The sequence below is a fragment of the Callorhinchus milii genome, unplaced genomic scaffold, assembly GCF_018977255.1.
Source record: "Callorhinchus milii isolate IMCB2004 unplaced genomic scaffold, IMCB_Cmil_1.0 Scaffold1, whole genome shotgun sequence".
NCBI lineage: Eukaryota > Metazoa > Chordata > Chondrichthyes > Chimaeriformes > Callorhinchidae > Callorhinchus > Callorhinchus milii.
The window spans coordinates 67,633,959-67,654,614 of record NW_024704742.1 but is presented as its reverse complement, the minus strand read 5'-3'; the positions used below and the strand labels follow the sequence as shown (position 1 = coordinate 67,654,614).

Sequence of the window (20,656 nt, the reverse complement as noted above, 5' to 3'; positions counted from 1 at the left end):
GAAGGCCCACCCGCCAATGGTGAGGTGGGGGACATGAAGCAGGCCGGAGCCCACTGAGGGGAGGGAGCGGGCAGATTGGTAGGGGTTAGAAGATCGCAGAGATAGGTGGGAGCAAGGCCTTGGAGGGAGATGCAGGTGAAGACCAGGATCATGAACTGTATCCTCTGTGTGATGGGAAGCCAGTGGAGACGGGTGAGGATGGGGTTTATAGGGTCGCGGAGCCAGGTGCGGGAGAAGACATGGGCTGCAGAGTTCTGAATGATTTGCAGCTTATGGAGGGAGGAGTTAGGGAGGCCAATAAGCAGGGAATTGACGTAGTCGAGCTTAGATGTTATGAATGCGTGTACGAGGGTCTCAGCGATCTGCGGTGTGAGACAATGGCAGAGCTGGGTGATGTTGCGGAGGTGGGGGAAGGCAGAGCAGTTCATGGCATGGATGTGGGGTAGAAAGGATAGTTGAGGATCAAACAAGATGCCAGGGTTCTGGGCTGGCTTAGTAAGGTGCAGTGTGCATCCATGATGATGATGCTGTCAGTGTCTGAGGTGTAGAGGCGCTAACGGGAGCCAATCAGGAGAGCCTCGGTCTTGTTGATGTTCAAGAGCTACTCAAGAAAGTTTGCTCTCAACCAGGACTTAATGTCTGACAGACATTCTGTCAGCACAGCAGTGGTCCACGAGTCGAGGGTGGAGGCAGAGAGATAGAGTTGGGTGTCATCTGCATACATGTGGAAGTTGACCCCACGTCTGTGGATGATGTCACCAAGAGGGAGCATATAGATATTGAAGAGGAGGGGACCAAGGACAGAGCCTTGAGGAACACCGCACAAGCTGGTGCGAGGACTAAAGTGGAAACCGTTTGTGGAGATGAAGTGGAGATGGTGTGAGAGGTAGGATCTAAACCAGTCAAGGACAGAACCATGAAGGTTGAGGTGAGGGGAGAGACTGTGGAGGAGGATAGAGTGGTCAACGGTATGGAAGGCAGCAGAGAGGTCAAGGAGGATAAGGAGGCAGAGGTAGCCCTGGTTGCAGATGGACAAAATGTTGCCCAGACCTGCCCAGCGGGCAGTGATTTCAGGTAAACAGTCATGAGGCCCACGTACCAGAAACCATATTTGTCGTGGAGAGTGATGTTTGCAGTGGATTCCACGGAAAAAGTGCAGCTGCACTTTTCTATTGGCCCAGGTTATGAGGTATTCTACCTTTATAACTGGATTTTGAGGTGAATGGGAAATTGTCAAAATGTTTGAAGAAATAGTGCAGGAGAGTCATTTAACACTTATTAATTGTTTAATTACTTAACTGTTAATTTCATAATTTGTTTGAGAATATGATTGCAGATGTTAACTAACCACTTAATTTGCAACTAGTTATACGAATGTGTTCATGAACTCTGACTGCAGGTAACGCCTTTCAGCAATTGTCGTCTCAAGCCTTCATCTTCTTTCAGCTTGGTAGGAGGACTTCTATTATAATAATAATCCTTGCATTTGATATAGCGCCTTATCACATCTTTACAAGACAACTCGTGACATGGTAGCCACTGTGATGTTCTCGAGGTAGTCACCTTGAAGTCCAATACCATATACCTGGCTTACTCAACACCAGCTGCTTATTCCAGGTCCTCACATGAGGGGCCTTGGTAAATAGACGTGCCCACTTGCCTTCAGGGTGCTTAGCGACAAGTCAGTGTAGGCTGGAGCTCTCCCTCCATTGCAAGCACTCCAGCACCTGGAATCCACCTTGATTGACTTGCAGAGAGGTAAGCAGCTGTTGGTCAAACTCTGCATCGCCAACTGGTGGAACCATCCCTTAATGGGAAGGGATGTATGTCCATGCTATGGACAGGAAGATGGTGGTACTGCCCTCATACATTTCATGCTGCGTTATTGCCCACTCAGAAGCTTGCAGGAAGTTTCTAGGGCCTACCATCCACCTAGTGAGGGCTGAAACTCACATTTGTCGGATGTCAAGCCACTAACTAGTGACTATCTTCCTTGTGGGGAGGGTTCTCCTTAGAACTGGCTCCAAGATGATGCACTTGGCAATGGCATATTGGAATCGAGCCAGTCCAGTCCTTTGTGGCGGTCTTGGCATATTCCATTCCAACAATCTATCTCTGGAATTTCCATGTGTAGGTGGGATGCATATCGTAGTGGCTTACATGCACAGTGCATTGCACTGCTGTTGTGGGAAATGCCGACTGGTGGCTTGGCACATTGCTGTAAAGGAGAGGAAAGAGAGGAAGGGTAGGAAGAGGAACAAGAAAGATTGGATGATGATTCCCTGGAAACATCCAAGAACTATATCAAAAGCACTGGCATTAATCTGCCTCTGTTAATGAGCAATGTCTCAGAATTTGTGATTTATTGGTGGAGACTAATTAATGAGACATTCCATGATGATAATGTTTAATTTCATATAGTGCCTTTCACATGGGGCAGATGTTTCAAAGGACTTCACAGGATATATGTAAAGTGCAGTGACTGTTTTGTGGGTGAATATGGCAGCCAGTTTGCACACAGCAATGTACCACAAACAGCCATGAAATAAATGACCAATTTTTTTTTAACTTGTGGAATTATTCGCCAGTACACCAGAGGAACCTTTGAGCCGTCTGTATGACTTGATCAGGCGCTACATCAAATGCATCGCCCCAATGTGAAAGATGTCAGAGCTGGTAGAGTCTGCCAATGATCTGTGCTTTCAACGGCAAACTATGCGATTTTAGCTGGTTAGACTCCAGCAATACCCCAATGAACACTCTGGGGCCCAAGCCTCCTCTATCCTCTTGCCAATCTGTGCCTAATACTCTCCGGGATTAGGTAACCAGGATGTGTCACTCCAGGGAATGGGTGTGCATTCCATTCCCAAATATTCATTCCCATAATATCTCAGAAATTTCCATGTATAGGTGGGATGCATGGAACTTTGTTTGGTTTGGATACTATTAAGCTTGGGTTTCCGAATATGTCAGATGCCCGGCTGACCAAAAAAAGAATAAGCTACAAGGTCCTTATTAAAAGAAAACATTTAATTTACTTTCTCCTCAGAGGATTATGCCTATTGTACCTAATCCATTAACTGTATAGTTAGTTCCCTTTGAAGAGAGAGGGCACTGTCTGTGCAAGACAATGGAAACTATGCAGGCAGCTTGGACTATATGAGTGCTAAATCCCATTGTGAGCTTGAACCTGCAACCTCCTGGCTTGGGCGAGAGTACTACCAGTTGAGCCAGGCTGACATGGACTTGCCTGTATAACTTTTTGAATATGAACAGTGAGACTTGCAGTACATGTCTTAATTAGTGGTCTTTGCTGAGGTCAGTTTCTCTATTCATTCTTTAGGTGAGGTATTGAACTGAGGTCCTGTCTGTCTGTTCAGGATGATAATAATAATATAATCTTGCATGTCTAAAGATGTTTGGCTGGCCAAAAATAACATTCTTTCAATTTCCTGCAATGAATAGCAATATATTGCTGCCTTTGAGTGTTATTTTCTTCATGCTCACAATAGGATATCTAGATAATACTTTTAATTGCAACAGTGGACTTTAAAGTCATTCGAAAAGAAAATTGAATTACAACAACAACAGGATTCCACTTATAGAGCGCCTTTCACGTTGGGAGGACGTCCCTAGGCGCTGCACAGTTGGATCAGGACCCGAGCAGGGTGGAAATGGTCAGGGTGAGGGGAGGGAAGGGAGGGAGCGACGAGGGGAGATGGTCAGGGTGAGGGGAGGGAAGGGAGGGAGCGAGGAAGGGGGAAATGGTCAGGGGGAGGGAAGGGAGGGAGCGAGGAGGGGGTAGAGAGTCGAGAGGGGAACTGAAGGCACAGTCAAAGAGAAAGGTCTTGAGACCGGCCTTGAAGGAGGAAAGGGAGGAAGCGGAGAAGGCACTGGGGGATAGAGTTCCAGAGCCTCGGGGCTGAGAGGCTGAAGGCCCGGCCACCGATGGTAGGGCGGTTGGGGCGGCGGATGTGGAGCAGACCGGAGCCAGAGGAACGGAGGGTACGGGCAGGTAGGTAGGGGGATAGTAGGTCAGAGAGGTAGGAGGGAGCGAGGCCGTGAATGGCCTTGTAGGTGAGGATGAGGATCTTGAATAATTACTTTATTTAAAAGCAAAACAAATTCATTGATAGCCTATGATGGCTCCCAGAAACTAAGTGTGTCTGAGTATGTGTCAGATTAAGAAATTTAAAAAATAATCCCACGTGCCTAATTTTCCATTGAAAACCTGCAGCTATAATAATCCTTGCATTTAATATAGCACTTTATCACGTCATTGAGACGTGTCAAAGCGCTTCACAGAATATACTGTAAAATGAATTGACTGTAAATTATGTGAGCAAAAAGTGGCAGCCAATGGCATACAGCAGTGTCCCCACACACAGTCGTGGATTGAGTGAACACATTTTTTTAAAAGCAATTATTAAAAGCGATCTGTCAAACTGGGTTCCTACTTACTGCTAGGTAAACAGAGGCTACATGAAAGGGGAGAAAATCTTGCTAAACAAGTGGCAACTAATTTTAACTTGCCTCATCTTGATTTTTTTTGCCCCATCAGTGCTGACTTACAAAATCAGAAACATGAGTGAGTCTGAGAATTCTCCCAAATTCCCCTCTTCATATGCTTCCACAGTAACATCTGCACACATATATTTTGCAATTATGATGAGATTAAAGTTCAAAGAAAGATCATATGTTGAAGTGTAAATTCCAACTAGAAAGGCAAATAGGTGAACTACAGCTTTTGTCTTGTTGGGTTCAAAGGTATATTGAGGAGTGGAGTTAACCACATTGTTGTAGCCTGGACAAAGGTGTAGCCAGAAAAGACAGCTTTATTCTGTTAGTTGAAATTTTATATGAAGAACTTGTGAACAGAAGAACCAAAGTCACTTATAGTTGATATTTTTTTAATGTTTGTTTACTTAATAAGACAGAAACATTGCAGTATTTAAATCAACAAAATTATTGTACAATAAGCAAGGTTACCACAAACATAATCAAGTCATAATCAAGTATAGCATTGTTACTGTGATGTCAATATCAAAGTTCATAAATTTATGAGTATTATAAATTTCTTGCGTAGGCTTGTCCAAAGGTGCAGTTCTTAGTACAATTAATTGCTCTGTTGAACCTGGGAGTTACAGTAAGTAGCATTAACTCTCTGAGTTGATAATAGTGGGATGCTTGGCTGGCCAAAGTCAAAAGACCAAAGTTGAATCTCCAACAGTTATATTCTCATATTGTTGCTGTTTTCTTTTGTTTTTTTCCCGATGTTGCGGGGGGGGGGGGGGGGCAATTGGTTGGAGGGATTGTCGGTGACTCAAGGTCATAGATTTAAAATAGTTTCTAAAATAAGCAGAGGAGAGGTGAGAAGAATTTTTTTCACACAGCGAGTTTCATTACTCCACACGCCTGATAATAATCCCTCAAGAAAAAAAACAATAATAAATTGATCACTTCAATCCACGACTGTTTGTGGGACATTGCTGTGCTCAATTGGCTGCCGCTTTTCACCCACAAATATAGTCAATTCACTTTACAGTCTATTCTGTGAAGTGCTTTGAGACATCTAGAAGACGTTAAAAGCGCTATATCAAATGCAAGGATTATTATTATATTACTCGCTCTCATCACCTCGGGCCCAATGCCAGGATGACCAATTCTGACTGAACAAAGTATAGCTTAGCTATAACTCTTTTATAATTATCCTTGTTTTTTAAACATCAGGATAGTCCATGCAAATTTGCATGTCCTCACTCACCTAATAGTAGTTTCCAGCCTGGTTTAAACAAGCTGGGACCCTCCTTGGGTACAGTACCCATGAGCTGATTCAAACTAAAACAATGTAGGACTGTTACATCAACAACTAACAAGAGAGCTGTAATAAACACGTCTTACTTCTGAATCAATTTAACTTCAAGGCACATATACTATCATTTTCGCATAACATTTTATCTAAAGTTATATCAACTACTCCATAACATACATCATGCTTAGATATTAACTCTTCAATTTAGCTGATTCAGATAATAATTAATAATAATAATAATACTTCCATTTGATATAGCGCCTTATCGCATCTTCGAGACTTATTAAAGTGTTTCACCAAATATACTGTAAAGTGAACAAAATACTGCAGATGCTGGGAATCTAAAAGCTTCCCAGTGACTTCTGTTTTTGATACAGTGAAGTGAATGACTGAATACCAATAACTTGCACTGATATAGTGCCCTTCCTGCCGAATTGTGTCTCGGAGCGTATATTTTGTGGGTGAAACATGGCAGCCAATTGGGCACAGCAGTGTCCCACAAACAGTTGTGGATTATTATTTTATTATTTAAAATTATTATTTTTGAAATTTCAATAGTAAAAAATCAATAGGAATAATCAATTTGCTGAAGATTTATACAGTATATAAAATCTTGGACCTAATCTACTTTATTTTCTGTGCTTCCCATTAAGAGATGAATGGAGTAAGGGATTAGTGCAACTATATTAAGAGGAATTGTTGCACTTTTACAGAAACAGAACACATAAAACAATAGAATAGTTCAACATGAGTTAGGATCTTAACTAAGTTTAAGAATTGTTATATTGTCAATGAAGAAGCCACACATCATCTTGAAACACGTCTTGCAGCCTTGCAGTCTTACAGTCTTGCAGTCCCCTTTACTGCTCTGAATGAATATTTGTGAATTCACAGCGAGTCCCAGCCCAAACAGTGCACCTAAATTTCTCATCAGCCTGGCAAAAGGAGTGGTATAAATCAAATACTTTTATAATATCTACAAATCATTCCAATACGGACTGGCATGTGATCCGCAACATTCACTGATCAAACAACCAATTTGTTATCAAGATTGTCATTCCACGGGTTAGTTAACAAAAGCATTTCTAACTGAACCAAAATAATATTTCAAGCAATATCATTCATGATTCCAATGGTCTTGTGACATTAATGGACTTCTGCTGTACAGAGCTTCAGAGAATGTTCCCATACATTCCTTTTAGAGCCAGCTGTAAACTATTTGCTTCCTGTTTTCCTGGGTTTTTACATATTTGCCACAGCTTGTATAATCCTAAAAGTTCCTTTGATGTGTATTCTGCGGTTACAAATTAGTTTGAAGTTACACTGGCTTCCAACTCCCCAGAGGACAGAGTTCAAAATCTTTGTATTTGCTTTCAAAGCCCTCCCACCGCCTTGCTCCTCCCTACCTTGGTGACCTGCTTACTGCATACCAACCTCTCCACTACCTCCGGTCAGTATGTTCCATGTGCCCTGCCCTTGCTTGCTCCACCATCGGCGGTCTTCAGCCTTTCTGCCCCCACCTTTTGGAACTCCATCCCACAGTCCCTTCGCCTTGTCCCCTACTTTGCCTCCTTCAACTTGGCTCTTTCAAGACCCTTCTTTTCGATCGCATCTATAATCGCCCTCCTAACCCTCCACCCTTCCTGATCTCAATCCCCAGCTCGGGTGCAAATTCTTGACTGTCCAGCATCTTGGAAAGCATTTCCGACGAAATGATCATGGAGGGCTTTGAAGGTGAGGACCAGGATCTTGAAATGTATCCTCTGTATGATGGGAAGCCAGTGGAGTTGGGCGAGGATGGGGGTGATAGGGTTGCAGAACCTGATGCAGGAGAGGACACGGGCTGTAGAGTCCTAGATGATCAACAGTCTATGGAGGGAGGAGTTGCAGAGGCCGACAAGCAGGGCGTTTATGTAGTTGAACCTGGATGCAATGAATGCGTGTATGAGGGTCTTGGCAGCCTGCAGAGTGAGACAGTTTCGGAGCCGGGCGATGTTGTGGAGGTGGGGAAGGCAGAGTAGGATATGGCACGGATGTGGGGTAGGAAGGATAGTTGAGGGTCAAACAAGATGCCAAGGTTCCGGACTGGCTTAGTAAGGTGGAGTGTGCAACCGTGGATGGTGATGCGGTCAGCGCCTGAGGCAAATAAGGGCTTCATTTGTTAGCACTTTTATAACCCACTCCATTTACAGTACATAAATCTGAAACCTATTTGTTTATATATTATTGATACAATGTGATTAAGAATTAACTGCAAGCACTTAGCAGCAAAACTAATTTTATGGTACACTGCCTTGTATTTACATTTTTGTAACAATCTACCTGATTTATTTGGATACAGTTTAAAGTGGCAGAGCCTCTCCTCCATTTCTAATGACCTGGTAAGAACTTTGCAGTTCAATTTATTTCATGCGTTTTTTTTGGGTGAGCGAGGCATCCACTAAGTCGAATTCAACCAAAACATGTTCCTCAAGAGAATTAGGACCGTCACCCGGACAACTCTTCCTATCCTCGCCCCCCCCTCCCCCCACCACTCCTCTACATTTGAGGAGATGAAGTGCAGGCGGTGTGAGAGATACGATCTGAACCAATCAAGGACAGTGCCGGTGAGGAGAGGCGGTGGATGAGGATAGAGCGGTCAACGGTGTCGAAAGCAGCAGAGAGGTCAAGGAGAACGAGGAGGCAGAGGGATCCCTGATCACAGATGGACAGAATGTCATTTGTCACTTTGACCAGCGCGGTTTCTCTACTGTGGGCGGATGTTATTTCCTAAAAGAAAATAATAATAATCGTTGCATTTGATATAGCGCTTTTCACATCTTCTAGACGTCTCAAAGTGCATCACACAATATGCTGTAAAGTGAACTGACTGTATATTTGTAGGCGAAACACAGTAGAATTGCACAAAGCAGTCGTGGATTGAAAGTGACCAACTTATTATTGTTTGTTATCTAATCTATGTTTGAAAGAATCAACACTTCCTGCTTCAACCATCTCCCTAGGGAGCCTATTCGTTCCCTGAAATAGTATTTGCGTAGATTCGTTCTGAATTTACCCCCCTTCAATCGCAGGCCGTGTCCTCTAATTTTACTATTCTGGACATGTCATGATCTATATTGTCTAACCCCTTTAGAATCTTAAAGATGGCAATCATGTTGCCTCTCAATCTTCTCTTTTTCAGCATGAACATCAGAATATATAGCTTGAGTACGAAATTAAATTATTTAACAACAACAAAATTACATTTGTATAGCGCCTTTCACGTAAGGAGGACATCCCAAGGTGCTGGGCAGTCAGTGTTTTGTACCCAAGCTGGGGATCAGGATCGGGGAGTGTGGGGGCAGGGGCGAAGGAGGGTGACCGAATGTATGGTTAAAGAGGAGGGTCTTGAAGGAGGCAAGGAAGGTGGGGAGGGGGAGGGTCTTTAGGATGGAGTTCCAGAGGATGGGGCAGAGTGCAGAAGACCCTCCCGTCAATGGTGGGGCAGACAAGGCGGAAAACGTGAAGCAGGCCTGAGCCCGCTGAGCGGAGGGAGTGGGCAGGTTGGTAGGGGGTTAGGAAGTTGCAGACGGAGGGGTGAGCAAGCCCAAGGAGGGCTTTGAAGACAACATAGTCTAGATTCTGTTTGCAGACAAGTTGTAGATAAAAAGTATAGTTCTAACCACAGTCTCTTAAGTAATCTCTCTTTCTTTCCAGCTGTGCAGGTTCAGAGGATTTACTGTAGTACAGAAGTTTCTCTCTAAATTTCTGGAAATTCAAAACTGGCCGTGACGGTAAAGAATGGCGAAAGCTGGATTCATCGTAAAAGGCATTCTGAGGTTAGATGTACACATGTCGTAAGTAAATAAATGACTCCAATACAATTAATTTAGTTTGAATCTAGAGATGAAATGCATCAATCATCCCTCATAGCTCAATTCGTCTTTTTGTGGAGGGTCATACTTATTGGTCTTCACAACCTCTAGTGCCTGAGTGGTCTCTTTATGTCATGGCAACCAGAACAATATGCAATACTCTAAACCAGGAGTCTCCAACTGGTCGATCACGCTCGGTGACATCTTGCGCATGCTCAATAAAAACAAGAGGAAGGAGTGATATTTACTGCAGTTTATAAGAACATAAGAATTTGCTAGGTGCAAGAAGACCAAGGTCGATCCAGTTCGCCTTCCACCATCTTGGCAGTCGCTTGACATGTCATGTCCCAAACTATATAATGTATCCTGAGATATTATTTTCTAGCAGAAATCTATCTTAATTTGTTCTTGAAACAAATGATATTTTCTGTTTCCACGGTCTCCCATAAGTTTACTACTCGCTCACTGAAATAGTGTTTCCGCAGATTTGTTCTGAATTTACCCCCCTTCAGTCATAGGCCATGTCCTCTGGTTCTAGTGTTCAGTACAAGATCAAACAGCTTATCATGGTCTACATCATCTATTGCCTTCAGAATCCTAAGGACCGCAATCATATTGCCCCTCAACCTTCTATTCTCCAGTGTGAACATGCCCAGTTTATCTAATCGCTTCGGCAACCATGCTGGTAGTGATATATCCAATCCCTCCATCCCCTCAATCATTTTGGTTGCCCTCCTCTGTATCCTCTCATTCAATTGCTGTAATATCCTTTTTATATTGCGGTGATCAGAACTGCACACAATATTCCAAGTGAGGTTGTACCAGTAATTTGTAAAGTGGCAGGTTACCCCACTATTTCGGCTCAATGTTGCCCTTTTAATACAGCCTAGCATTCTGTTTTTTCTTACTCACTGCTACCGAGCACTGTTGGGATAGCTTCATTTTATTATTAATCAGGATCCCCAGGTCCTTTTCATTTTCCGTACTTATTATTTCTTAACATTTAAATAATAGTCCCTTCCTGGAACTTTTGTTCCTATATAAGGCAGTTTGCATTTTTCTACATTAAATTTCATCTGCCTTCAATCTGCCCAATTCCCAAGAATGTTCAAGGCCTCCGATAACCTACCCTGTTCATCTTGCAGTTTACCACTTTCACTAGCTTTGTGTCATCTACAAATTTAGCCACTGTGCTTGTGACTCTAGGCTCCAGGTTGTTCATGAAGGTGTTAAATAAAGGAGGTCCCAAAACACACCCCTGTGGAACTCCACTGGTAACATTCTCCCAGCCTGATGACATTCCCTGTACCACCCACCACCTCTGGATTCTATCGGTCAGTCAATTATGAATCCATTGCAAGATATGTCCACTGATTCCCGATTTCTTTATTTTGAGTAATAATATAATAATCATTTGATGTAGCACCTTATCACGTCTTCAAGACGTCTCAAAGCGCTTTGCAGAATATACTGTAAAGTTAATTGACTGTATATTCATTACCAACCTTTCATGAGGAACGTTCAAAGGCCTTACTGAAATCCAGATATACAACATCCACTGCCTTACCCTTGTCAAGCTCCTTTGTCACACAGTCAAAGAAAAACAGTAAATTAGTTTGGCAGGATCTCCCTTTCATAAACCCATATTGGCTATCTTTTATCATTTTATTACTGTCCAGATGCTCCATGATCTTATTTTTAACAAAAGTCTTCATAACTTTACCCACAATGTACATCAAACTCACTGGTCTGTAGTTTCCTGAGTCACCCTTGCTACCTTTTTTAAAAATAAGAGTAATGTCTGCTTTTCTCCAGTCCCTAGGCACCTCTTCAGTATCCAGTGATTTCTGAAAGTTTTGTGCCAGAGGTCCTGCAATTTCCTCCCTCAGTTCCTTAAGGATCCTTGGATGCAATTTATCCAGCCCTTGGGATTTGTTTACTTTAAGTTTGCAAAAATGTTTGGCAACCATGCTGGTAGTGATATGTACAGTGTCACAACTTGCCTTTGCAACATCACTGAGTTCTCTTTCCAGATCCAATAAATTTCCCATCTCTTTACTAAAAACTGAGGCAAAAAAACGTATTTAATATTACAGTTTCTATTTTTAGTTTGAGATGCAAGAAATACTTGGTGCATTTGGGTTTGGTTTCAATTTGACTTGATAACGATGTAGTTATATCGGTCCACCATTCTGTCACTTTGATCATGAGCGAGAGCACCATCTCGCCATAATTGACTGGTTGGAGATCCCGGCTCTAAATAGAGCACTTTGAGCATGATTTCTCGGGATCTGAATTCAATTGATTTGTGAGTTAAGGATTCTATTTTGCTCTGATTGCTGAAAGGAGCAATTTCTTTATCTGAATTTTTTTCAAGAGGATAACAGTGAAATAATGTTTCCATCGGTTAGTAAATTGGTAAAAGAGTAATTGTCATAACTTTAAGATTGTCACTGGAAGCAATGAGGAGGTTAGAAATCAGTTTCTCACATGGAGGGTAGGTAGTTAGAACGAGGATTGATTTACCACAAGCAAACCGTAAAAGTTGAGAGAGAATTAAATGAACATTTGAAGAGAAATAATATACAAAGGGTATACAGAGGGAATGGGGAAATTGGGATTGGAGCAATGGAAAAATGGTACCAGCATGGGCTTGATGATCTGAATTGCTTTCCTGTGCAGTAAATTCTGATTCTATTCTGTATCATTTTTGTACTAAAGAAATTCTGCATTGGTGAGAATTGAAATCACTTAGGACTTTGTACATAACTATTGTTAAATCATTATGGTTTCCCTTTTAGGCTTGTGGGCCTGATGATGGTGTGTTTAGGTGTCCTTGCAATTTTCCATCGCTTTTTAAACCAGCACAATCCGAAAGATGATATATGGAATTCGTATGTGGTGGATCCTGAGAAAATAAAGGTTTGAGCTTTTATTTATTTTACAATTGTCTCTTATTTGTATGTTTTTAATTTATTTGAATTTGACGTTATGTATGAAGCCACTGACAACATCCTATGTGAAGGGCACTATATAAATACAAATTGCTAACTTGTCTTCAATTGCAAATGTGTATACATTACATACATCATACCCATAAGCCTAGAAAGGGCAAACCACAACCATTCCGTAACCTGCTTTATACAGGTCTGCACAAACATTTGTTCAACATGACCTCGCACTTTGCTCTAAGTTGTTACAAATAGCTTCTGTTCTAAGGCAGCGTATATATTCAGTGTTCAAAAAAGACACATAGAATCAGAATTTATAGCACAGAAAGACTATTCAAAATATCAATTCTGTGCTGATAGCATCTTCCCCACTGCTGTTACCAAATTTGAATTTGCCTTTTTCCATGCTGTAATTTTTTTGGGTCTACTACAACAACAACAAAATTACATTTGTGTAGTTGGGAGGACGTCCCAAGGTGCTGGACAGTCCAAAGTTTTGGACCCGAGCTGGCGGTCGGGATCGGGGAGGGTGGAGGGTAGGGGGGTAGCAGGGTGATGAAAAGCACAGTCTAAAAGGAGGGTCTTGACATGAGTCTTGAAGGAGGCATGGGTGAAGTGGAGGGACTGCATGATGGAGTTCCAGAGGGTGGGCAGAGTAGTAGAAATCCCGCCTGCCAGTGGTGGGGTGGGAGAGGCGGGGGACATGAAGCAGGCCGGAGCCCATTGAATGGAGGGAGTGGGCAGGATTGTAGGGAGTTAGGAGGTCCAGAGGTAGGGGAGAGCAAGACCATGGAGGGCTTTGAAGGTGAGGACCAGGATCTTGAGCTGTATCCTCTGTGTGATGGGAAGCTAGTGGAATCGGCGGGGATGGGGGTGATTGGGTCACGGAACCTGGTGCGGGAGAGGAAGAAAGTTAGCTCTCATCCAGGACTTGACTTGATGTCTGACAGACATTCTGTCAGGACAGCAGTGGCCCTGGAGTTAAGGGTGGAGGCAAGAGGTACAGTTGGAAGTCATCCGCATACATGTGGAAGTTGACCCCATGTCTGCGGATGATGTCACCAAGAGGGAGCATATAGAGATTGAAGAAGAGGGGACCAAGGACAGCCCTGAGGAACGCCGCATTAGGCGGTGTGGGTGCTAGAGGAGAAATCTTTTGTGGAGATGAAGTGGAGGCAGTGTGAGAGGTACGATCTGAACAACTCAAGGACAGAGCCATGAAGATTGAGGTGAGAGAAGAGGCTGTGGATGAGGTAGAGTGGTCAACAGTGTCGAAGGCAGCCGAGAGGTCAAGGAGGATGAGGAGGCAGATGGAGCCTTGGTCGCAGATGGACAGAATATTATTTGTCACTTTGACCAGGGCTGTTTCTGTGCCACTGTGATTGGAGGGGTTTGAGAAAGGAGTGGCAGGAGAGGAAGGAGCGAAGCTGGGAAGCAACAACTTGGAGAGGAAAGAGAGGTTGGAGATGGGGCGGTAGTTTTAGAGTAGTGATGGGTCCATGAAGGGTTTTTTAAGGATAGGAGTGATGACAGTGGCTGTTTTTAAATGCGTGGGATCAGTGCCAGTGGACAGGGAGAAGTTTATATTGTCTGTGAGTTGAGGGGCAAGGAAGTGGAGCTGGAAGGTAAGGAGAGGGGTAGGGATAGAGTTGAGGGAGCAGATGATTGGTTTCATGCGGGTTTTAGTGGTGATGAGAGAGGAGTGGGAGACAGGTTCGAAGGTGTGGAGGGAGGAATGGGGTGAGAGGGGGAGATGGGGAGAGTGTAGTAGATGGAAGGGCAGAAGCAGCTGAGTGGATCCCCTTGACTTTGGATTTGAGGAAGTCCAGCATCGCCTCGCAGTTGGCATTGGAGGTGAGGATGGGCAAGGCGTGAGAGGGTGGGCGGAGGAGCCGGTTGGTGATGGAGAAGAGGAGTCTGGGGTTGTTCTCGGCCTCCAAGATTGTCTTGGAGTAGATAATAATATACTAACCTGTATATTATTGTTAAGGATGCTTATGTGGACCATTTTTAATTTTGACTTCAATAGGACATTGAACCATTGGAGAGGATTTTGAGATGATAAATATTTTTGGCATTAGAGCTCAGAGAGTACCAGTGCTCAACTGGATTTCATTGAGTAGGAGAAGCCTGAATCAGATTTATTATGCTGAGAAACTTAGATGCAAGTATGACATTTTAAACAAACAACAAGCAGTGAACTCGAACATAGGTTTCAAATTTTAACCAGCTTCAAAGGAGTGTGGGAAATGAGAAGCAGTTTTTCCCCAAAGTTGTGAATTGGTGGTTCAACAGAGGGTAATCTCTTTAGTCAGAGGATAATCAGCAACTGGGAAGATTGTCAGGAAGGGTGGTTGAGGCCAGGACACTGCACGCATTTAAAAAAACAGCTTGATGGGGGGGATGGTAGGGTGCATGTTCTGGAAGAATGAGATCTAATGGGCTGAAGGGTTTTCTTCAAACTGGTTTTGGATTTTTGTGATCTTGTGTAAAGCAATTGATTTATCCCAATTGCTTCAAAAAGAATTGCATAAACAATTGCTTCAAAACAGTATTGGGGGTATAGGGACCACAAGTAACTGTTCAAAGGTGATTGAATGGTTGGGCTGAATAATGCTACTACTGATCATAATACTTGCATTTGATACAGCACCTTTCACAACAGGAGGATATCTCAATGCGCTTCACAGGATTTTCTGTGAAGTGTGATGACTTTTTTGTACACAATGTGGCAGTCAATTTGACATTGTTAATGTTCCACAAACAGGCATGAAGTGAATGACCAATTTTGTTGTTTGGAATGTTGTTGGCCAGGACCCCTTCTCTTCAAATAGTGCTATGGAATCTTTAATGTCCACCTGACCAGGCAGATGGGGCTTTGACTTATCATTTAATCCAAAGGACGGCACCTTCAGTGCTGCGCAGCCTCAGCATTGGGAGTGTCAGCCAGATGGGGGGGGGTCTCCAACCGGTCGATTGCCACGAGGTGGTGTCTTGCGCATGCTCAATAAAAACAAGAGGCAGGAGTATCGTTATTGGACTCTATGATGATACAGTTCTATCGATTCTTCCTCTTGCCTTTTTGATCATGCTCGAGAGCGCCATCTAGCTGTGATGGAGACCTCTGGGCCTGGACTATATAAATTCAAAGTCGTGATATGGGACTTGAACTCGCATCTTTCTAACTCAGAAGCGAGAGTGTTAACGACTGAGCCAGGCTGAGACCTGACACCTGAATGAATGTTAGCTTGATTGCTTTACGGTTTCAGGGAGCTGTGTAAGAAGAGCTATCCCTCAGGAGATCGGATGAACAGAATAAAGATATCTGATAGTCTAGCCTTTGTAGCATTTCTGGAAGGAATGGATTGAATTCCTTGGTGACTGAAGTGTTGACAGTGGGTGAGGAGTCATCATTCAGATGGCAAGCCTATTGCATCCTGTTCAGGAGACAGTGAGGTGTTACAAGAGCCTCTCCAGATATGAGTGCAGTATTCAAAGTTTTAAAAATTAAGAACTGTTGAAGAGAGAATACTTTTTTTGGCACAAAAGAGAAAAACTTCTAGGAGACTATTTTAACAATCGAAGAGAGTTGTGAATTCCTTTTCAGATATGAGAAAGTGAGGGTGACAATGTCAAGACCAGGATCAATGCTAATAATTGATAAATGCTATTGAGACTTGAAAGATGGAGAAAGTGCCTGAGGGATGGAAAGAAGCCTAATTTTCACCTCATTGAAGGGCATAATTCAGTTATTGGGCTATGAAAAGTGAAGTTGTGTGCATTGAGGAGGAAGGAGAACACAAACACGAGCAATCAACTATCGTGAAGATGGAGCATTTTAATAGGAATCTACTGTTAATCGTTTGGTAGAAGATCACACAATGGCCAGAATTTAGCAGTTTTCCTGCAGAAAGAACAGAGCCACAGAAGGCCTCCTACATCCAGCAATGCCTCACCAACCAGTGGAAACTTGCCAAAGTGGTTACTGGCTTCTTCTGTGCTGTGCACATGCTCAGTCAATGGGAAGTGATATCAGGGGTGACCTAATGACCCAGAAATGCAGATCAGTGTCCATTTTTCTGACCTGCTCCATTACAATGCAGGATCTAACTTCTTTGGACCCAGTCCACCATGTTATTTGTTCTGACTGTTCATCAACCAATCAGCTGAACAGAGTTATAGAGTAAACTAGGCAGGAACTGAATCAGCCACGCCAAATCTACACGGTCATTAATGAATAATTTGAAGGTCGATCGCAACTTCCATGACTTTACAGCCAATAGTATGTTATGTTAAAAGTGAAATAGAAAAGAATGCACATCTCTTGAAGAGAATAGTCTTTGCACCAGAAGCGTTTTTTCAGTCCAGGCAGTGTAGGGTCAGACATATCAGTCATAGTGATGGAACAGAGTGGAGCGATGGAGGAAGGTTTCTTATCATAGTCATCAAAATTGAACCAAAGGGAAGAGCTAGCAACTTGACCCATTAGGATCAAAGTGTGGAGAAAATGAGAATTTAGATATTTTCAGATAGTTTTCAGCAAGAAAATGGAATTAACTGCCTGAGGAATGTAAGAATGATAGTTGATTTTTAAATTAAGTAGCAGCTTCAGTAATGGACTGGCAGGGTTTATGAAAGGAGATGGTTAACCTGTTCCACCTGGTTAACCTGTGTTGTTGTGGAGATTATGAGGGGAGATGATTTGCGCAGTCAGCTTCACGCAATCATGATGTAACAGAATCTTTAGACAAGGCAGTTTGTATACAGGTACTGATACGTCTGTTTGTGTCTTGCTCAGGACGCCCAGGAATATGCTGAAAAAGTGTTGGGAGAAAAATGCCGCCTGTCATTTGCTCATCAAAAAATGGCCATTTTGTTTCCTCACAAATATGACTTGAACCTATCTCCTTTCCTGAAGAGAAATTCTGGGTTAACTGGCAATGTGTTCAAATACCACCCCCCGTTTGGTTTCAAAAAACATAATCTTACGTTTTCTGAACTCATTGGCCTCCTGCCTAAAGTGTCATTGTCAGAAGAACTAGAAAGAAAACCCTGCAAGCGCTGTGTTATCCTCGGAAGTGGTGGAATACTACGGGGATTGGGCCTTGGACCATATTTGAATACATTTGATGTTGTCATCAGGTACAGAAATTTATGTATTTTTATGTAACAGTCAAACGTCTGCAAGAGGCAACTGATTGAAATAATTTTCCACCTGCGTTGATGTGGCATAGGTGCAGTTTTGTCACTAAAAGTGCAAAGTTTCAAGATTAATTAAAACCATTTTAGTGCAACTGCTGCAGAGATAGAGATGCCGACTCCTTTTGCCTCTTAACTGGATCAAGTGTGTGCATTGCAGACTAGAACACAAATGTCCACCATCTGCTATCCTCAACCTCTGCTCACTTAACTGTGCAAGGCTCATCCTGTTTGGAATTTCTTCCCCCAAATCTCATGGTTTCTTCACCGTTCATCTGTAGTAAGGAAGAGGAGGGAAAGTTGGGGATTAGATTTCAAGATCTTTGCAGAATGAGCTGGATAGTGTGATAAAACAGGACATGGTTATGAAAAGGTTAAGTGCTCTTAAAATAGACCAAAATAACTGTAGTGTAACTAAGTGTAACATATTTTATGGAAGATGAGACTAAAATGTATATAGGTTTCAGAGATGTAAATTCACTAACTTTAAAGGATATGTCTGAAGGTTGATAGGGCTTATATAAAAAGGATCACAAAATGGATCTGGATTTACTAGGGCTAAGTCTGACATTGTTTGTAGGGAAAATGTTTTGAATGATTCTGTGGTATTTGATGGATGCATACTTGGAAAAGGATTTGTTCAAGGCTAATCACTGTTATTTCAGAAGCCTAGGAATGTGCAGGTCCAGAAAACAACATTGTGATTCAGAATATAGAAGATGCTCAGCAAACCTTAAAGCCCACAAGACTAGCCCATAAAACGGCTAAGCTCGCACACATTTCATTCTCATCTTTCTATTCTCTGTTATGCACAAGGAGCGTTCTTCAAACCCGTAACTCCTCTGCAGCTAGTGGCTTCAGGACTGATTGGGATGTGGTGATAAATGTAATGGCTTTCCCAAACTCTGCAGTTATAATTCTTTCCCACCTCAATTCGAGTCAGACATGGACTCACATGTATAAACATGACAAAGAAACCTCTGCCTTGCTGATTGTATTGCTTTTATTTGTCCAACTGATTACATCTTTTCACTTAGGTTGAACAGTGCACCAATTCATGGATTTACTCAGGATGTTGGCAACAAAACAACTATACGAATGAGCTACCCAGAGGGAACACCCAAATCTTTACATGACTATGATCCTCACATGCTCTTTGTTGCAGTTATGTATAAGGGTGTTGATTTCAGTTGGTTAAAGGCTATGGTCAAAAAAGAGGAAGTGGTGAGTATATTCATTCATATGTACCATGCTGTGTTCTACAGTTGTGAGTTTTAAACTCTGTCCTTCCAAGCCCATCATGCTGATTGGCTCCCGGCAGCACCTCCACACCTCAGGCGCTGATAGGATCACCATACATGGATGCACACTCCACCTTACTAAGCCAGTCCGGAATCTTGGTGTCTTGTTTGACTCATAACTATCCTTTCTACACTACATCCGTATCATGACCCACTTCTGCAACATCTCCCGGCTCCGCCACTGGCTCACACTTCAGGCTGCCGAAACCCTCATACATGCATTCATTACTTTGAGGCTTGACTATTACAAACTGCTTGCTTGTTGGCCTCCCCAACTCCTCCCTCTGTAGGCTGCAGATCATCCAGAACTCATGTCCTCTCCTGCACCAGGCTCCGTGACTCTCAAACCCTATTCTCATTCGACTCCACTGGCTTCCCATCCCTGATTGTAAAAGTTTTACAAATACATTAAGAGGAATAGGCTAGTGAGGATAAATGTAGGTCCACTTCAGTCAGAGACGGGAGAAGTTGTAATAAGGACATGGCAGAGTCCCTAAATGGGTACTTTGCATCTGTCTTCACCCTAAAAGACACACCAAGTCTGCCAACAATAGAGATGCACCAAGGATATAAGGACAGTGAGCAACTTAGGGAAATTTTCGTTGGTAGAGAATTGGTGCTACGGAAACTGTTAGCACTAAAAAGTGACAAATCCCCTGGTCAGGATGGCTTGCATCCCAGGGTTTTAAAAGAGGTAGCTTATGAGATAGTGGAGTCCTTGTGTCTGATCTTCCAAAATTCCTTGGATTCTGGAACAGTCCCCATGGATTGGAAGATCGCAAATGTCACACCACTATTTAAAAAAGGCGGAAAGGAAAAGATGGGGAATTATAGGCCAGTTAGTCTCACATCAATGATAGGAAAAAATTTAGAATCATTGATTAAGGATGTGATAGTGCGGTGTTTAGGGGAGCACAATATAATTAGGCCAAGTCAACATGGCTTTACAAAAGGGAAGTCATGTTTGACAAATCTCATAGAGTTTTTTGAGGATATTTCGAGTAAACTAGATAAGGGTGAATCAGTGGATGTGGTCTATTTGGACTTCCAGAAGGCATTCAGTAAGGTGCCGCATAAAAGGTTAGTCCAAAAGATAAGGGCCCATGAAATTGGGGGGAGCATATTAACGTGGGGAATGGTTAGCGGGTAGGAAACAAAGAGTAGGGATAAACGGGTCCTTTTCAGATTGGCGGGATGTGACTACTGGAGTGCCACAAGGATCAGTCCTTGGGCCTCAGCTATTTACCATCTACATCAATGATCCAGATGAGGACATCGAAGTTAATATATCTAAATTCGCGGATGACACAATACTAGGAGGTAGTGTCAACACAGAGGATGACATTTAAAAAATACAGTGAGTCATAGATAGGTTAGGTGATTGGGCAGCTGGTGGCAGATGAAGTATAATGTAGGGAAGTGCGAAGTCATCCACCAAGGTAGCAAAAACAGTAGAGCAGGTTATTTTTAACACCATCCCGCCTTGCGCTAAGCAGATTAGCTGATTTAGCCGTTATAAATTCTGGTTAGATCTGTGAT

General features: G+C 42.8%; 1 protein-coding gene across 1 annotated transcript in view; it reads left to right on the top strand.

Annotated features, from left to right (window-relative positions):
- The window catches only part of LOC103181477 (lactosylceramide alpha-2,3-sialyltransferase), a 39,340-nt gene that overhangs the window by 9,274 nt on the left and 9,410 nt on the right, over positions 1–20,656 (top strand). Inside the window, exons 2-5 of the mRNA XM_042343429.1 lie at positions 9,509–9,630; positions 12,468–12,588; positions 17,416–17,759; positions 18,854–18,940. Coding sequence (XP_042199363.1) covers positions 9,593–9,630; positions 12,468–12,588; positions 17,416–17,759; positions 18,854–18,940 — 590 coding nt within the window. The 5' untranslated portion in view covers positions 9,509–9,592. The remainder of the gene's footprint in view (positions 1–9,508; positions 9,631–12,467; positions 12,589–17,415; positions 17,760–18,853; positions 18,941–20,656) is intronic.